Raw genomic sequence first — 16,888 nt, forward strand, 5'->3', positions numbered from 1 at the left:
CCGTACCATTCTCACATCCAGAAATGGCGGCATGCCAGCATGCTCCAGACCACTGCAGTGCTTCGTAAAGTACACAACTGTCAATGTGTATGGACAAACCACACCAAATCTGATCAAGGCTCGAGTAACCGCCAAATCACATTTATATCCATTTTGACGGCATTGCAATAAATCATTTTGAAGCACTCCTAGAGTACCGGTCTCTTCCTGATCAAGAGGAGACCAACTGGTATTGACCACCATACCTTTGCTTACCTTGAGCACACAGTTCCTGTATAGCAAACGTATTAACCCTAGGCTTCGCCATAGACAACTTGATTGTCTAGGCAGCCGTCAGGAGCTCTTCAACAAAACCTAGTAAAAGAACAAGTGGCTGCGATCTGCCCATAAGTAACTACTAAGGAACACCAATCTTTTCAGCAAATAATGCTACGTCTTCCTTGTGTCACCCAGAATGAGATTAGCATCTACAAGACTTACCTTACAGCCACTGGAGTTTGCCAGAACAGGCTGGAAATACCTTCTCCATACTTACTACCGCCATTTAGAAATCTAATGGCCAGTGCATCACTTGCTCTCGCCTGCCACCACATGGCCTCCTCAGGCGTGCATCTGGTGCTGTTCGAGTGGATGTGACTTAAAAACCTGTTTATATGCAAGACTTCCTTCTTGGTGGCCACAACATTGCTTAAGTGCCAGAGCATAAGTGAGCAGTAAGGCCTTTCACTGTTTTCCATAGTGAAAGCTGGCTTGAGGGACTCATCTCTCCTTTGGCAGAAGGTACTGCCTGAATGTAACCTGAAAGAGATCATTTTTTGGACTTTTTATACACATCTTCAAGCTTTTTGTGGCAGAATCAACTCACAAAACGTACGTACGTGCTGCATGCATTGTTCTCTTAGGTTGACAGAGCAAGGCACATTACTTCTAATAAACATCTGTTCATTAGATTTTTGAGGCCCTGAGGTCAGGTAGGCGGTTGCTAGGGATACTTGATGGATAATGCTGAAGCATAATGCTTTTTATCACACACTGCTGTACCCTACATTGGGCCAAACCACCATCTGGTGTGAGGAGCACACTGCACATCGGAGAAAGAGGCATGGCGGCATTCTACATGTATCAGATATACGTTGGACAACTACATGGATTATTCCACATGCATTTTCCCAAACACTTCTTTGAGTACACAATGTAGGGCGGATGACTTCAACCTCTTTGCTTCAACATAATACACGGTGGAGACTAAAAGTTAATTTTTACCATAAATAATAATTTTGTCTCAACTGATGGCATCGAGAGCAGGGTGTCTATTTCATTTGCATGGATTTAACATACATCAGCTACAAATTGAGTTCAAATGTTAAACTCTATAAAGTGACTTCAAAATCCATATTACAACCATTTAACAAAATATACAATATTCAAAAATATGCTGTTCACTTTCTCGTGAAGATTGCCAGCATTTATTTGCTAGTAACAAGTTTTTTGCCGACAGTGTCTTAAGCTTTTTTAGGACTCAGAATGAAAACTGTCACAGTCATTCTTCACTTCAGCATTTTTGAATGCTGTATATGTTGTTAAGTGTTGTTTGGGTACCAGGCACCGTAGTCACTGAAGGTCCAAGTCAGTTACTAAAAAAACAGTGAAGCATCACTTTCATCATAGGGGCCATCCAGGTAATGATGTCACAAAACCTCTGCTGACATCAAACAAACATACATTTTGGATTGTCTATTGTTGGTTATTGTTAAAGATTAAGGACTGGGCAAAGACAACCGTTTTTATCAACACTGGGTGGCCCCTACAGTGGCTTTATATGAGATTTTTCAAAACCTGCACTAGTCACGGTAAAACAATAAAAAAATGTTTTAAAAAACACCAAACAAAGAAAACAACTATGGGCAAAACATTTAGGTGCAAACTAGGGAAGAAAATGTCAGCTGTAAATTTGGGAGCAGACCGACTGGGGGGGAGGGGAACTGGTAGTACTGACACTTTGATCACTCATGTGTGCTAAGTTTTCCTTGAAAGTGTTTTTTTTCGTCGTGCAAAAACAAAAAAATCTGGCAACTGCCTTGCAGCCAGGACATCCCACAAGTCTGGCGGGAGGAGACCTGGAAGTTCCACTACTTTTTTAAAATATTTAAATCTACATGCACTGATTGGCAGGAATAAAACTGCAGAAGGAAAAACGTAAAATTTCAAACATTTTTTAGAATTGAAGTGCAAAACTCTAGGGAGTTTCCATAAAAAAAAAAAAAAAATGAAAAGGCAGCATTCCTAGCGATCGAAAAAGAATGGCGACCTAAATAGGAGACTATTTCGATTTTCACAGCTACGTAAATTAGAACAGACAGCCTCCATATAAATATCTGACTAATATGGGGAAAAAACAAGTCACACTGACATACAGCGTTTTCACAACTACCACCTCAACAGCCGACAAGGTCTCTTTTGTTCTGAACATTGAGTGGTCAGACGTGCAGCTTCTTCCATCACACATCCTCGATGTAGCACCCTCTTATAAGCGTTCACTCGAATCGCTATCACTTATACATTATTTATTCTTTTATGTTTAAACTACTACACAAAATACACTATTCTCAATTAAATAAGCAGCTGTATCGCTAACTTTTGAAACTGATGTAAACAGGAGAAGGACGGATAATTTTAAATGACCACAGGTTAACAGTGAATAATAAAAAACACATAACAGTTAAAGATCGATGCACATTATCACAATAAGAAAATAAGTATAAAAACGAAACCAGCCTATTAAATGTCAGCATTCCCAAAATCGGTATAATTCCTGCGAGATGTTTTGCAAGTTAACGCCAGAGAGATGCAAAGCACTTATGGTAAACAAAAAACAGATGAAACGTTCCTTTGAGTTTCAAGCTGTGGGACAACAGCAGTCATACATCCAGGGCCTTGGATAGCATACAGTTGCTCATCTTTTTATAAATGGTCGCTTGGAGTTGGCCCCATTTTGGTTACGGATAAAAACTCTGAACCAGAAGAAATTATTTGGAAAAGGCAGCACTCTGACCCGGAAGATTTTGTTTTCAGGACCGATTCTATAACCTGAAGTATTTTATATTAAGTGCTACAATTAGTTTTTAAAAGAACGGTTTCAAAACAGATTAAGGTAAAGAATTGTATGTAAACTAATTGACTCATTAATTCAAACCAGAAGCATTTTCTTGGGATTTGCAAGGGCAACCAGCGCTGGACTGTTACCATGAGGTTCCACAATTGAGTGAAACAAGGGAAATGCCAATGAAAACACATCAGAACATGCAAAACTGTGGATAAGATAAAATAAAAGAAACAACACAAAGCAAGATCCCAAGAGAAACATTTGATTTTACTGAAAATTTAGTCTGAAGAGGAGAGCACTTACATTAGAAGTTTGTGTAATGCCGGTATACTGCCTTGCGAGAGTTTGCTCAATGGCAAGAAGTGCCTCTAAGTGAAGACCTATGGCCTGTGGGTAAGAGGATTGCTATCTTACCCAAGTAAACAACAGTTTCTTGACCATGCTAACAAGCATCCTGTAAACATAACAATCGTAAACAGGAGTGATGACTGTACAGTGATTTCATGTTTTACAAAAATTGACAGCAGATTCCTTCAGTACTGTTGTCTGGAAACGTAAACTTATTTCCACTCACTGTAGCTACAACGCACCAACAGTTATGCTAAGAAATACCCAGTTCATTAGGAGAGATACCACTCCACTGGTACCTAGGTTTCCTATTGGCTTCTCAGGCTGTGAAACCTTCAGCCTTGAAAAAGGACAGCAGACTTTCAGCCGTCCTCTGAAGTCAACCATGTTGGAGTTAAGGTTTGGTGACAACAACGCAGAGAATCATGGGCGAGTGACACCAGGTCGGTTGTCTTGATCTTGTGTTAGAATGGATTTTTCCTTGTTTTTTTCTGGTCAGGGTGCTCCACTAAGAATGACGAAAGTAAATAAAAAATAGTCTGGCATGCCCCTTGATGAATCAGTCCAAGGTGACTCCAACTGGAAAAGAGTTTTGTGTGCTCAATCCGTGGGTTGAGGAATTATACTGATGTGGAGGAAATTGTCAGGGTAGCTCAGATGTTCACTTAACCACTGTACTGGTGTTTCCAGCATGGGCTCAATGCCATGAATTACCAGCTGATACTTCTTCTCACCACCTGATGACAAAAAAGAGAGAAAAGACAAAAGTTAATGAGGAAAAGCCCCAAAGCTGCTTTTTGTGACGACCTAGATGTTCTGGATCTGAGATGCTGGTAATATTCCAACACCATGCTCACATGGCAATCATCAAATCAATACTGGACGGAAGCATACAATATTTTGTTGTTTGTCATAGGAATGTCTTTATAATTTTTCAACAAGACAGCCTCATTGTGGAAAACATTCCAGCATGGTTGTATTACTACTCTGTGAGAATACTGGCTAGTCAGCCAGTAAAATAAACTGTGATACAATTACATATTACTGCCTGTGTTAATAACACTTCCCACGTTTGTAGCATTTCAGCTGCAAAAAAATGCCACTAAGAGTAAAGTGTTCTACCTTCTATACCACTGACGTATCCGAATTCACAAATAGCAGGCGAAGCCAAAGCACCTCATGCCTTGTCATTTCAGGAGGGTTTGAGGATTACTCCTAACATAGTCATCAGCTTAACAGCAGTTAATTGTGGCTGCCTTTATTATCATCTAAGAGCTGATGTCATTTTGGGTTGTAATTAGAACTATTTTGTGGAAATATTTATTCTTTTATTCAGAATAACAATATATGACCCATCATCAAAAACCCATAAATGTGGACTTTACTGCCTATGTGTACTTGTTCCTTCTGCAATGGGTGGTATTTTAGTTCAGGCAAACCGTGTCAACAGAAATCAGGCTGCCCATCCCATACTGAGGCTAAAAGTAGCTATTTGTTTTGTTAAGAAGCTGGAGAATTAAAATTGTGATATTTACAGATGTTTCACCTTCACTAGTGTGACAACCATCTTTTGCTAACTTTCTCTTAAATTTCTCATTCCCTCTTAAGCTATATCAAAGTGGCGCGTAGCCAGACTGATGCCTGGAACAATAAGTGCGTACGTGAACTTCCCACCAAACTTAATGCTGTTGGTATTTATCGGCTTCTTTGTAAGATGCCACATCCAGTGTTAACTCTGTTGGAGAATGAGTATTGCTAAACAGGATTCAATGCTGTACGGTACCTTATACTAGGGTAATTTGTATAGTGCACATTGGCCTTTATTGCAGCCTTCGAGCACTAACGGAATTCACGTATTTTCAAATTATCCTAGCAAAAGTTCTACAATATTAAGCAAAATTCTTTCAAAGTCACTGCCAATCTGCCGTAACGAGATCTTCGTGATCTGCTTTCTGTCCCATCTGCGGGTGTACCCACGGGTTTTGTTTCCTCACCAATTTTTTTCAATGTTGTGTTTATGTGCGTTGTTGTCTTGGCCAGGCTAACAAGGCAAGGTTACTTGCTCAAGACCGCTTGCCAAGTATGTGAGGCAAAGTAGACACCTTTGTGAATAGGTCCTTCCTCTGGCTTTCAATATGAATCAAGAATAATGGGTAGCAATCATATAGATAAGTGGTTCCCAACCTTTTGACTTCTGTGGACACCCACTTACTCATTAATGGAAACCAGGTACCCCCACTGAATCATTATTGGAATCCGGAAGCCCGCCCCCCACTGAGTAATTACTAAAAGCTGGGGACCTAGTCTGTCAATATTATTTAATTTTCTGAGCAGTCACGGACCCCCTGAGGAGGCTTCGAGGACCCCCCCGGGGGTCCCCGGACCACAGGTTGGGAACCACTGAAACAGATTTTATGACTGATGCAATACAGTAATTCTTTAGAACCTGTAATCAAACATAAGCAGCCTGGAACTCCAGTGGGAATTTTTAAAGATTTATATAATTTTTTAGGCAGCCTTCATGTACTGGTATCTCAGGCTCATCAGGCTATGTACATCCAAGGGAGATTTTAGGCACTTTATGCTAATGTGCTCTAAATGTATGACTGGGTGATTCTATGAACCACTCTTTAGATGGAAGACATTTACCTGTAAAAATTAGATATTTTGCTTGCTGGCTGATGGGATCCAACTAAGTCAAAAGGAGAACCGCAAAGGTCAGTAAATCCAACTTGACAGTAATTGTGAGCATGTTCAAAAGAGTATGATAAAAAACAAATCACAAAAGAAAATAAACACTTTCCTACTCCATCTGACCAACCTTCCTGAGAATTTGTTTTTAAGTTTTATAGTCCATAGTCCTGAGAACAGAATAAATGTTGTGCTTTATCAATAGATAAAGAATAAAAGTTGTGCTTTGCCAGTAGGTGTAGTACCCTCCTGCACTGATTATGCCACCCAAGGAGAAACTCAAAACTATGGCACAAAAGAAACTTAGACTGTCCCACGAAGCTGTCTGAGAACTTGCTGTGGGTAGTCTGGCCACAGAAAAAAAGAGCCAGAAAAGGACTAAGGAGAGTGTGGAAGCAGAGACTTCCTATCTTTAAAATGACCCATTGTCACCTCTCCTAAACACTCTCCAGCCTGCTCCAATACAGACATTTCTGAAACGTCTGAAAGAGTTCTCAAATTCACGTAGGCTGCCTGTGCTCTTCTGTTGACCCTCCATCTTAGCTACCACTTGTATTCTGACCATAACAAATTTAAGATAGTATGACCATGGTCACATGCACTACACATATTCCATGCACTTCTTCCACCACACATTAAAGTTCACACAACCAACATCAATGTCCCATATAGACGAGCTAAGGACCCAGTTGTGTGGTACTCAAGACAATTAAAAAAAAGAAAAGATAGGCCAGTAGGCCACTCTAGCTAGCAAGCAGCAGGTAAAAGGATCTGCCATGTAACTCTAATTGACACCACTGTAAGTTCTGTACAGCCCACTGAGATGACTGCAATTACACTCATTAAAAAGGAGGGAACGCCCTCCTGACCACAGTGCCCCTTTTTGTGTCTCATTCCATATTACAGGAAGGCCTCAGAGCATATGGATGATCTTTGTGCTTCCTGAGGTGCAGGACAAACACACTACAGCTTGCTATAGGGGATGGGAGGAAGGGGCACACGCTCTTCAGAGCCTCGGAGGGACCTTTTTTTAATCTCAACATTAGGGTACAACACAGAAAAACTTGAGCATCTAAACCAAGGCTGACTGATGGTCTTCATCTGTTCCATGTGCTGCCAGTTATACTTGGATAGGTCTTTGGTAAACATAACTTGCAATTGTGACAGGGAGAAGGGCCCACATTTTGACAGCTGGAAGAAGAGATGAGAATGTTTAGATCAAGTTGACTGTTGCCCAGAAAACTTGTTGTTTGCTGCAATTATCATATATGTAGCCTGTCATAGTGGACAACCTCTCTGCAGAAAGCCTGGAGTGCTAGAACCATCAGTTCATCATGGACCTGTAGTACAGGAACATATCCATGGTCTTTCTGAGGGGAGAATCTCTCCTTCGGTAAAGAATGGTGAAGTTCTTGAAGAAGAGTCTCAGTGAAAAGGATTCACTAGGATGGTTTTAGACAAGCTTTACTCTAAAATCATTTAAAGATGAAGAGCAACAAGCATGTGCAGGATCCCAGAATATACTTTTATAAATTATACGTTTTTCAACCTGAAAACAATTCATGATAGAAAACAAGCATATATATGTGTGTACATGTAAAGATAATATTAAGCAGGAAGTGGTTCTCCCTGCCTAGGCCGTAATAAGAACAAAAAGTACCTCTGCTTAAGAATTCCAGAGGCCACATCTGCCCCATCATATACTGCCGAATCTGTAAAGCACGTACAGTTTTGAAATCAGACTGAGGAAGGATTTATGAAGACACCAATAATTCAATAATTTATAAGACCCTGGTCAACGAGGGTGACAGTAAGATGTTTATTAATTCAGAGATAAAGATTATGATGGAAAATTTGGATTACAAGTAATCTCTATCATGGAATTCTCTCTGATACTTATGCAAAGTAAACCAAAGTAGTACATTTTCCTCACACCAGGCAGAGGACCAGGAACTTAAAGGAAACACTGATGTAAAGAGGTTTTACAGGAAAACCTGAACCAGGAGAGCATCCGTTATGAAATCCAAATCTATATAGTGATGGTGCCAAAAACATGAAATGATCTAAATGTGGAAGTCATACAAATAACTGGAACAGGCATATTTCTCATCAAAGAAACAGTGGTTTCCTTCCACCTACTACAATGAGCTCTGGGCTTATCCAAGCAGGTCCTAATAATCTTTCCATCTGGGTAGGCAAAGGCAAGAAGAGCGAGTAAGAAGGGAGTTCTTGTGAAAAGGACCATGTACAGCTCCTATGCACAAAGAGCCAAAAGTTCACTAACCATTTTTGAAGAGGCGGCCTCTAAAAAGACAAATTTCTATAAGACACTTTACAAGGCAAATGTTAATATTCCACTTTGTGCATAGGCTCATAATGTGGTCAAAAACGTTGTCAACACTACAACAAGACCTTAACGTGGATTGCCTCCATGCTGGGTGGAAATCACAGCAAGATGAAAAAAATATATATGCCTCAGAAGGACACTTATGATAAGCAGTAATAGCATCAGAGTTACCTTAAAAGAGAAGCAATCCTTGTTTGATTGACAGGTAAAGGTAAGGCAATAGCATTTCACTGTGGAAGGTTTGCGGATCTTCCTGCCACCCAATGCTGAAACTCTTGAAACTCACTTGAAAACATGTCCCAGGTTGGACATCTTGGACATTAATAAATCAATCTGGAGTCACTCAAGAGCAAGGTGGTCGATCTCAGTGATGAAGACTACAATTAGAACCTTGCCCGACAAACTGAAGGACATGCTTGGCCTGCACAGAAAACTCTTGACTGGACAGATGGACATCTGCATTAGATCTGCATATCATTATAGATTTTGTTAGTCTTGATTAATGAAAATCATCTTCACTTTGTAATGCTTGACCTTGGGCTATCACACTTAAGAGCAGTCGAATCTGAGGAAAGACATCAACATTTCCTTTACAAGTCTATCAGAAGAACTCCCCCATTGGTTTACAGCATAGTCTTGACATTTTACATATTTTTTCAGTTGTGAATAAACTGATGCCTCGACGGTGCCACAAAGTGAAAGCACTTACTTGACTAGTAGCCTCTTACGCTATTCCAAACTATTTCTGTTGAGCTCATTTGACTTTTCAGTTTTGATGGCCTGAGAGATGTATAATGTGAAGGTTCCTCTCAAACACCCAGTACAGATTGATGAGCTTACCACTTGAGTACCCCACAATTCAGGCCTCCCTGTTTTTTCAGATAATATATTGTGGACATAATTTAGTTGTGGAGGGGGTTGATGGTCACAGCTGTCAGTCAGAAAATACTTAAGGTCTTGCTGGGCTGCTGTAATTTGCAACATATTGAAATGGGGCTGTTGCACCCTTGGATACCATCTCTTAATTTGTTAGATCATCCAAGCAGTCTCCACAATCCTCCAGTAATGAAGCCATGACAATGGTTTTCCAATCCGATTGCTGAAAAGGGGCTCTATTTTGCATATTTGCCCTGTTGCATATCGCACAAGATATTGGACTGCATAACTTTTCAGTGGCATATTTTGTCATTGAACTTCTTTGTGCTCTGGCTCCATTGATCTTCCAGGCATTCCTGAAGTGTCCTTATGTAGGGTCGTGAGTTTGGGACTAGAAAGATGAAAAACAGAATATAGACGAAAAGGGAAGAGGTAGACCCGTCTGACTGCAGGCCAAGAAGGGTAAAGAATGTGACAACACCAATATCAAACAAACAATATGTCCTAAGAAAGAAATCTTTTTTGTATTGTGCACATTCGGCTTTTGTATCTAGTACTGTTTCCATGTAATGAATTAGGTAAACTGGAGTAAGAGATAACTTTTCAGCATTAAGGCGGAGATCTAAAGATTTGCATAAGGTCTAATGTTGTCAGCAGGACCTGATGCAGTTATCACAGAGGCTTTGCTTCGAGAAACCAGTTCTTGGGCTAGTGGACAGCCACCAATGTAGGAAAACGGGCAACTGCCATAATTTTGGAAAAAAGGATGCAGAGCTAGCTTCAGGCCAAATTAAGGGATTGCGTATTAGTAATGATTTTTGCTAATCTTGAATCTCAGAAAACATATGTTCCATACAGATTAGAATATGATCCTGCAAACCTACAAAATCCAGGCACCTGGGGGCGGGTGGGGGGCGGTTGAAAAGTAAAAAAAAAAAAAAGAAAGAAAATCAAGAAAAGTCTGATGAAGCACAACATCATGTATTTCTATATTTTAACCTATTTATTTGCAGACTTTCACTCCAAGCTAGGACATAACTCCTGTTTTGGGCCCTTCTTTGTTAGTAAGACAAGGCACTTACTTATGTTTGGACAGGGTAAAGTGTTTTTCACATAACAGGATGTTCATCTCTTTTGCCAGACGGCCCAGAACATAAGGGTTTTGGCGCTTTGGTGCTTTTGCTGAAAATGAGGTGTGGAACCTAAAAATCACATTTGATATAATATCTGCACAATGTCTAGCACCAATTTGTTGTTCCCCAGTGTCTGTGATGAAGGGGGGATTGTTTGAGATGTTCTCACCCTACTGGTATGTAGGACAATGGAGCTAGGACGTCAGAATCACTGCTTGGTGAGAGGTAAGGCCTTTTTTCCGTGGAGACCTCAGTTGGCTGATTTTCTCTGCCTCCATAAGACTTCTATTGCTGAGAGAATCTATTTTGACGTTCTTGCAAGAGCCTCCTTCAGAACGGCAAAGGATCATGCTGGTGTTTGTTTTTGCCATGTGCTTTATATTGGACTTAACGAAAATAAATCTCTTATGTTTTCCATTTCCAGAGGTTTGCATCAGTCTTCATTTTGCCATCAACCCAGGATTTAATGAGTGGAGAATATGAAAAGAGTAGGTCGAGATTTTTTTATTGCATCTCCTGAGTAGGTGAACTAAGACACAATTGACACTGGCAGCTTACTGACAGACAAGAGACAAATGAGCTGCGCCTAATGCTGTTTTTAGTACACTGTCTGAGGTAATCATATCCTTGATTATCACTTGAAAGTCCTCTCCTTTCTTGCTGGAAAGAAGATCAACAAAATATGCAGCATAAGCCCGAATTCAGCAATTATTTTGGGTCAATATGTTTGTGGAACCAGCAGCTTTCGTGAGTAAAGAGTAGGTATGGCCAACAATCTCCTTGCGCATTCATTCACTTCAGCTCTAATTTAAATCAAAACTTGCACCGGGAGACATGTGGCACCTTCATGTAAATGAAGGGTAGAGGCATCTATTGAGAGTACTCTTAAAACGGATTCCATTGGCGTGTCTTCACCGACAGAATTGGTGTATGGGTAATCATCTCTTCACATTATGCCTCTAGGAAAATGTTTTGCAGAGTGGCCCTTCCTGGGATGAATTCCTCAGGGTTTAAAAGCAAAGCTGCAAAGGTGGAACCTGGAGACATGGGATATGATTCTGGCTTTGGCATATGATGAAAAAAATGTGGGATTCTAGGCTCATTCATTTTTCACTGTAAATTCACTTGATGTAGTGTTATTATATACCAACTAAGGCCCTCATTCTGACCTTGGCGGGCGGTGGAGGCCGCCCGCCAAAGTCCCGCCGTCAGGTTACCGTTCCGCGGTCGAAAGACCGCGGCGGTAATTCTGACTTTCCCGCTGGGCTGGCGGGCGGTCGCCTTCAGGCCGCCCGCCAGCCCAGCGGGAAAGAGGCTTCCACGATGAAGCCGGCTCGGAATCGAGCCGGCGGAGTGGAAGCTGTGCGACGGGTGCAGTTGCACCCGTCGCGTATTTCACTGTCTGCGCAGCAGACAGTGAAATACATTTAGGGGCCCTCTTACGGGGGCCCCTGCAATGCCCATGCCAGTGGCATGGGCACTGCAGGGGCCCCCAGGGGCCCCGCGACCCCCCCTACCGCCGGGATCTGGATGGCGGGAGGGGGGGTCGGAATCCCCTCGGCGGCGCAGCAAGCTGCGCCACCTTGGAGGATTCAATGGGGCGGCGGTACACTGGCGGGAGCCCGCCAGTGTTGCCGGCCCGACCGCGGCTTTACCGCCGCGGTCGGAATCCCCATTGGAGCACCGCCGGCCTGTCGGCGGTGCTCCCGCGGTCCTCCGCCCTGGCGGTCTTTGACCGCCAGGGTCAGAATGACCGCCTAAGTATGTGCTATAAAAATACTGATACATATATAAAAGCATACATGTATGCAAGCAGTTTCTGGACCTGTCCATAAGGAAGAGGGTAACCACAATACGGGGAAAGAAAAAAACAAGGGTTTAAGCACTCCCTAACATTTCACTAGTAAAACACCAACAGTGACATCCCTAGGGCCTACACGGGGATCAGGGCCATTTTAATGTGGCAGTTATAATTCTATTAAAGCTGACACATCGTCAATCTCTTGAAAACCTAAGTGGAAAAGGAGACATCAGAAGACAACCAAGAACCCCATCATCTATTCCCACCCAGCTTCTCTTCCACAATTTCTCTCCGAATCCATGCTCTTCCCTGACCTAAGTGTGTAATTTCTGCTCGCCCTCATTCTTTTACCCTGACTTCTCTTACTGCTGCCCTACTAACAATTGGTTTGCCTAGTTGACCGACGCACTGATCATTCGCCAATACCATTCCAAACAGTAAGCCCTTACGCTAAATACTGTTTTTCTTGCTCATCTACTGCTCAATGGCAAATGGGAGTATTTAAATGCCCTTCTGCAAGTTTTTAGAAGGCAAACAATATTGGAGGGCAAGGGACCCCATTTTACCATGACTTAAGTAAGAGCTCCATTCCCTTAGTCACAACATCCTTTCATTAAGGATGAATCTCTCAACAGTCAGGTTTAAGATGCGCTATTCTTTTTCTAAATCAGGACTCTGCATACTTAATTTACAACTGGTTCAGTGTATTATTTGCAGGTACACAAATCGAATGTGCCCAAAAGTTACGATTGTTCACGTATTTAAAAAATTTAACCAAAAAAGAATTTGCTAGAAAGTGGTACAGCATCTGAACGTCATTTTAAAGAAAAAAAACAAACAGGTCACAATTTGAACTTTAGCCTTTCCTAAATGAGTTCAGCAATCTTATAGAAAGAAAAAACAAAGCTAACATGCCACGGAAGTTCGCTTTAGAATGCAGTGTGGTAAAGTTCCTTTTTTAAAACACTAATTTTGTCTTTGCTACTTTTTTCGCCTTGCATGGAGCAAACAATTTTCAAGGGAAGAGGGCATGCTGAGATGTACTTATTTTTGTGGCTATTGAACTACTACTGATAATTTTGGAAGATAGGTTACACAATGGCTTTAAAAAAAACTTAATTTAATTAGAGATCATCACAAACAGATTATGGGGTAAAATGGAATTCAAACTTTTCGTGGTAAAAAAAAACCGTGAAAAGATCTGGTTAACAATTTGAAAGGAAACGTAGAGGGGGAGAGATATGGTAAAGTCTGAGCCAAAGAAATGCATTTCTAGCAGAGTAATCAGTATCTCAAATTTTAAATAAAGTTGATGTGGAATCCTCTCAGGGAAGCATTTTTCTTCAGAGCTCCCATCTTCTAGATTCTTCAGTACAACAACAGACTTAGACGACAACAGTTAGACGACAGGGAACACATGGAGGTTCCTTTATAAATGAGCGAGACTCATTTTCCATTTTTTCTGTTTTTTGCAGATAAATACAAACACAAAACAGTGGGTTTCCAGCCTGTATCTATTTTTAAAAGCGGAAAAGCACTGACAATTGTGTTTCTTGTTAGTGACTACATGGTGTCTTTGTGTATTCCATGGCAACAGCTGAGCAGATAGCCCACACAGGGAGTTAAAAAATACTGTCTGAGATTACCTTAAATACAGGCATACCTGCACATATATTATAGCGTTAGGCTAATATTTACCTGTGGGTGTAGTGTTTTGCTACATTTAGCTGCCTAATTAGCTAAAACATGGTAGGCATCAAAGTATGAGTGTATGTTTATCAGTTTAAAAAATGTGGAAACATGCCATTTTAAGACTCCATTTATTCTAAAAATACAAAATAAACATAGTTACATACCAATAAGTTGTTCAAAAAGTAAGTATGGCTAACTACAGATGGAAATGTTAAACCGTAAATACCACAAAACCTGAAACTTATAAATGAGCTAATTTCCATGTTGCCTGCAACACGCCCCCCACCCCTTGTAGGATGGTCCCAAACTATCACGAATAGGTCTTTGTGAAGCTGTGTGTAAAGGTCAAGAAAAATTGGGAGACTCCACCCGGAGCTTAGAAACTCTTTACATCCCACCCTCTCATGCTCCCACTCTGAATCTAGATGCAATACAGGCCTGAGTGCTGGAGTTCACTTGTAGTTTCTTCATAGTTTACCTGAGTTTCTCTGAAGGAAGATTCCATGATCTACAGCTGGCAATGCAACAAAGGTGCCCCCATTTCTGCACAGGATCCTGGATCTTATTTGGGTCCGGAAGGGAGTAAGAAGAAAATAAGACTGGATGGTTGATACTGCCACAAAACAAGAAAAAGTGAATGTCAAGGACATACTGAGGTTAAGCCTAGGACCTCTACAGACATAGCAAAAAGAATATCGGACAGACAAAATCTAAATGAGTATGTTGAAGAGGGGACGATAAGGAGAGACAAAGTAGGGCTGGCAGCAAAGAATGGGGAGAGCCAGATGAGTGCAAGGTAATGTTTCATAGAGGTGACCCAGTTGTCAAAGCATATCAAACGTACTTAACAAGTCAAGAAGGGAAAGGACAAGATTGCAGGAGAGATAGCTGCGCTGAGCAAAGTTTAATATTTTCGACATGTGGGTAAGAGCGGTTTCAGATGACTGCATCTGCAAAAGCTCGACTGCAGGGGTTTCGGTGGTGTGGTTGTAAGGTTTCAGAACAATGTTAAAACAAGAAGGGGAGGAGGGAGATGCGATGCTAAATGAGGCGGTGCACTGGTCAGCAGTCAGCTTTTCAAGCATGAGGAGAGCATCATTCTGAGACCATAATGGAACACTCAAAAGAGCAGGGATGTGCTGAGTAAGTGGGATCGATGAGTGAATGAGGTCTTAAAGATCTGAAGGGAAGTGGTGTTGTGTCAAAGGAGTAGATGGCTGCATCAAGGATGGGAGCAAGTGCAGCCCACAAGGCAAAAAGGAAAGAACATTTAAGGGGGAAAATGCCTGATTAAGATCGGAAGGGACATATGTACAAACAACAAGAGGTCAAGGGGTTTTCTGTGCTAGGAAGCCCGAGTTAAGGAAGTGAGTAGAACGCAAGGCAACATCTTAGATTATTTGTATTCTGAAGCTTCTGTTCAGAAGGAAGTGGAGAAAAGCATAGAGACAAGGATGGTGTCTAGGACAAGTCATGGTCCTTGAAGATTGTGTTCACTGGGCCACATGAGCTATAAAGAAGGACAATGCTCAGAGTTATGGGGATCAAAGGTAGATTGCTAAGTGTTCAAATGTGGAGGATTAAAGTATGAAATGCGAGCTTGGTTGATGGTGTTCAGAGTGCTGCCACTGTTGAATCAGATGCCACCTGCCTTTCTGGAAGACTAACAAGACTGCCTGCATGACAAGCTGACTGCACCCAAATTTCATTGCAGGCAACAAAGACTAAGAGAACGAATAAATGTTGAAATGGCTGGTGAGGAAACTGGTCATTCGGCAGATAGAGCTTACAATACATGGGCAAAAAGGTATTTGGAAAGTGATTAATCTCTGAAAGAAGTTGCCCTTTGGGCCAGTGGGGTTGAGAAAAATAAACAGAGGAGTTGGGAGCTGACAAGGTCAACTGGGAAGTAAATAACGGGACAGAATGGTGACCAGAATGGTGATAATGGGAGGAAAGCCAAAAGTAACTTATGAAGCTGTTCATCATGGGTAGCATGAGTAAAAGAATAACACTGGCTGACAGTTGTGTGACAAATTACTGAGTTATTTTTCAGGAACATGAAAAGTGAGTTGAACTGAGGTGGGTAATCAGCTGAACAGAGGATGGAGGGTGTCGGTGTCCTGAAGAGTACAGCAATACAAACAAATACCAACATTTCCTGGTTGCCAGATGCAATTTTCGGAAAGTCGATATATCTGGTGGAGTAGAGGGAATGGAGTCCGGATTCTGCTTTGAAGATGAGGAAGCCAGAACCACCAGGCTTTTTGCAGAAGGATGAGAATTTTGGGGCTCCAGGTGCTGGGGGATGACTTCAGGCGACTCGCCAAATCATCAGTGGAGCAGAAGCTGGTGTCCACAATGTGACAAACATGCAGTCCAAAATGCCTTAATAAGGGGGAACAACAGCTTATCTTCTGAACATACAGGCTGCATAATCTCTGGGATGGAGGTTGACATTGTTTTCCTCCACATGTAATGGCATATCAAGGACTTCTTTAGTCTTGTACAAGATAAATACCAGTGAAGCAACCTCTTTAGCAGTAGGATCTGAAGAAAACTTTAGATCTACCTCTAGTGAAGTGTACTGGCCACTGGCTTTCTGTAGACAGCTGGATTTTATATGGCTCAAATATTAAAGGAGAGCAACTTCATACCCAATTCGGATGCAGAAAAAAAAAGGAACTGATGTCAGTGTGTCAGGGTGATGCAGCTTATACGGCTCGGTGATATCATACTGGCTGCCAAGGTGCCCCCTACTGACACAGAAGACCTATTCCAATTTGCCAGATCTGGCATTTTGAAAAGATTCAAGAGGTGAGGGGTCTGCAGGTAAATGTATACACCAGATATACCTCTTTTAGAGGATTGATCATAAATTGTCTTTGAGCTGTGTT

At 41.5% G+C, this 16,888-nt stretch overlaps 1 protein-coding gene across 3 annotated transcripts in view; it reads right to left on the reverse strand.

The window, feature by feature from the left end:
- Positions 1-3,351: 3,351 nt before the first annotated feature.
- ATG5 (autophagy related 5) overlaps positions 3,352-16,888 on the reverse strand; it is a 370,935-nt gene continuing 357,398 nt past the window's right edge. For all 3 annotated transcript variants that reach the window (XM_069235428.1, XM_069235426.1, XM_069235427.1), the window contains one exon: positions 3,352-4,188. In XM_069235428.1, the coding sequence (XP_069091529.1) occupies positions 4,052-4,188 (137 nt within the window). In that variant the 3' untranslated portion in view covers positions 3,352-4,051. The remainder of the gene's footprint in view (positions 4,189-16,888) is intronic.

This window comes from Pleurodeles waltl, chromosome 5, assembly GCF_031143425.1.
Source record: "Pleurodeles waltl isolate 20211129_DDA chromosome 5, aPleWal1.hap1.20221129, whole genome shotgun sequence".
Lineage (NCBI taxonomy): Eukaryota > Metazoa > Chordata > Amphibia > Caudata > Salamandridae > Pleurodeles > Pleurodeles waltl.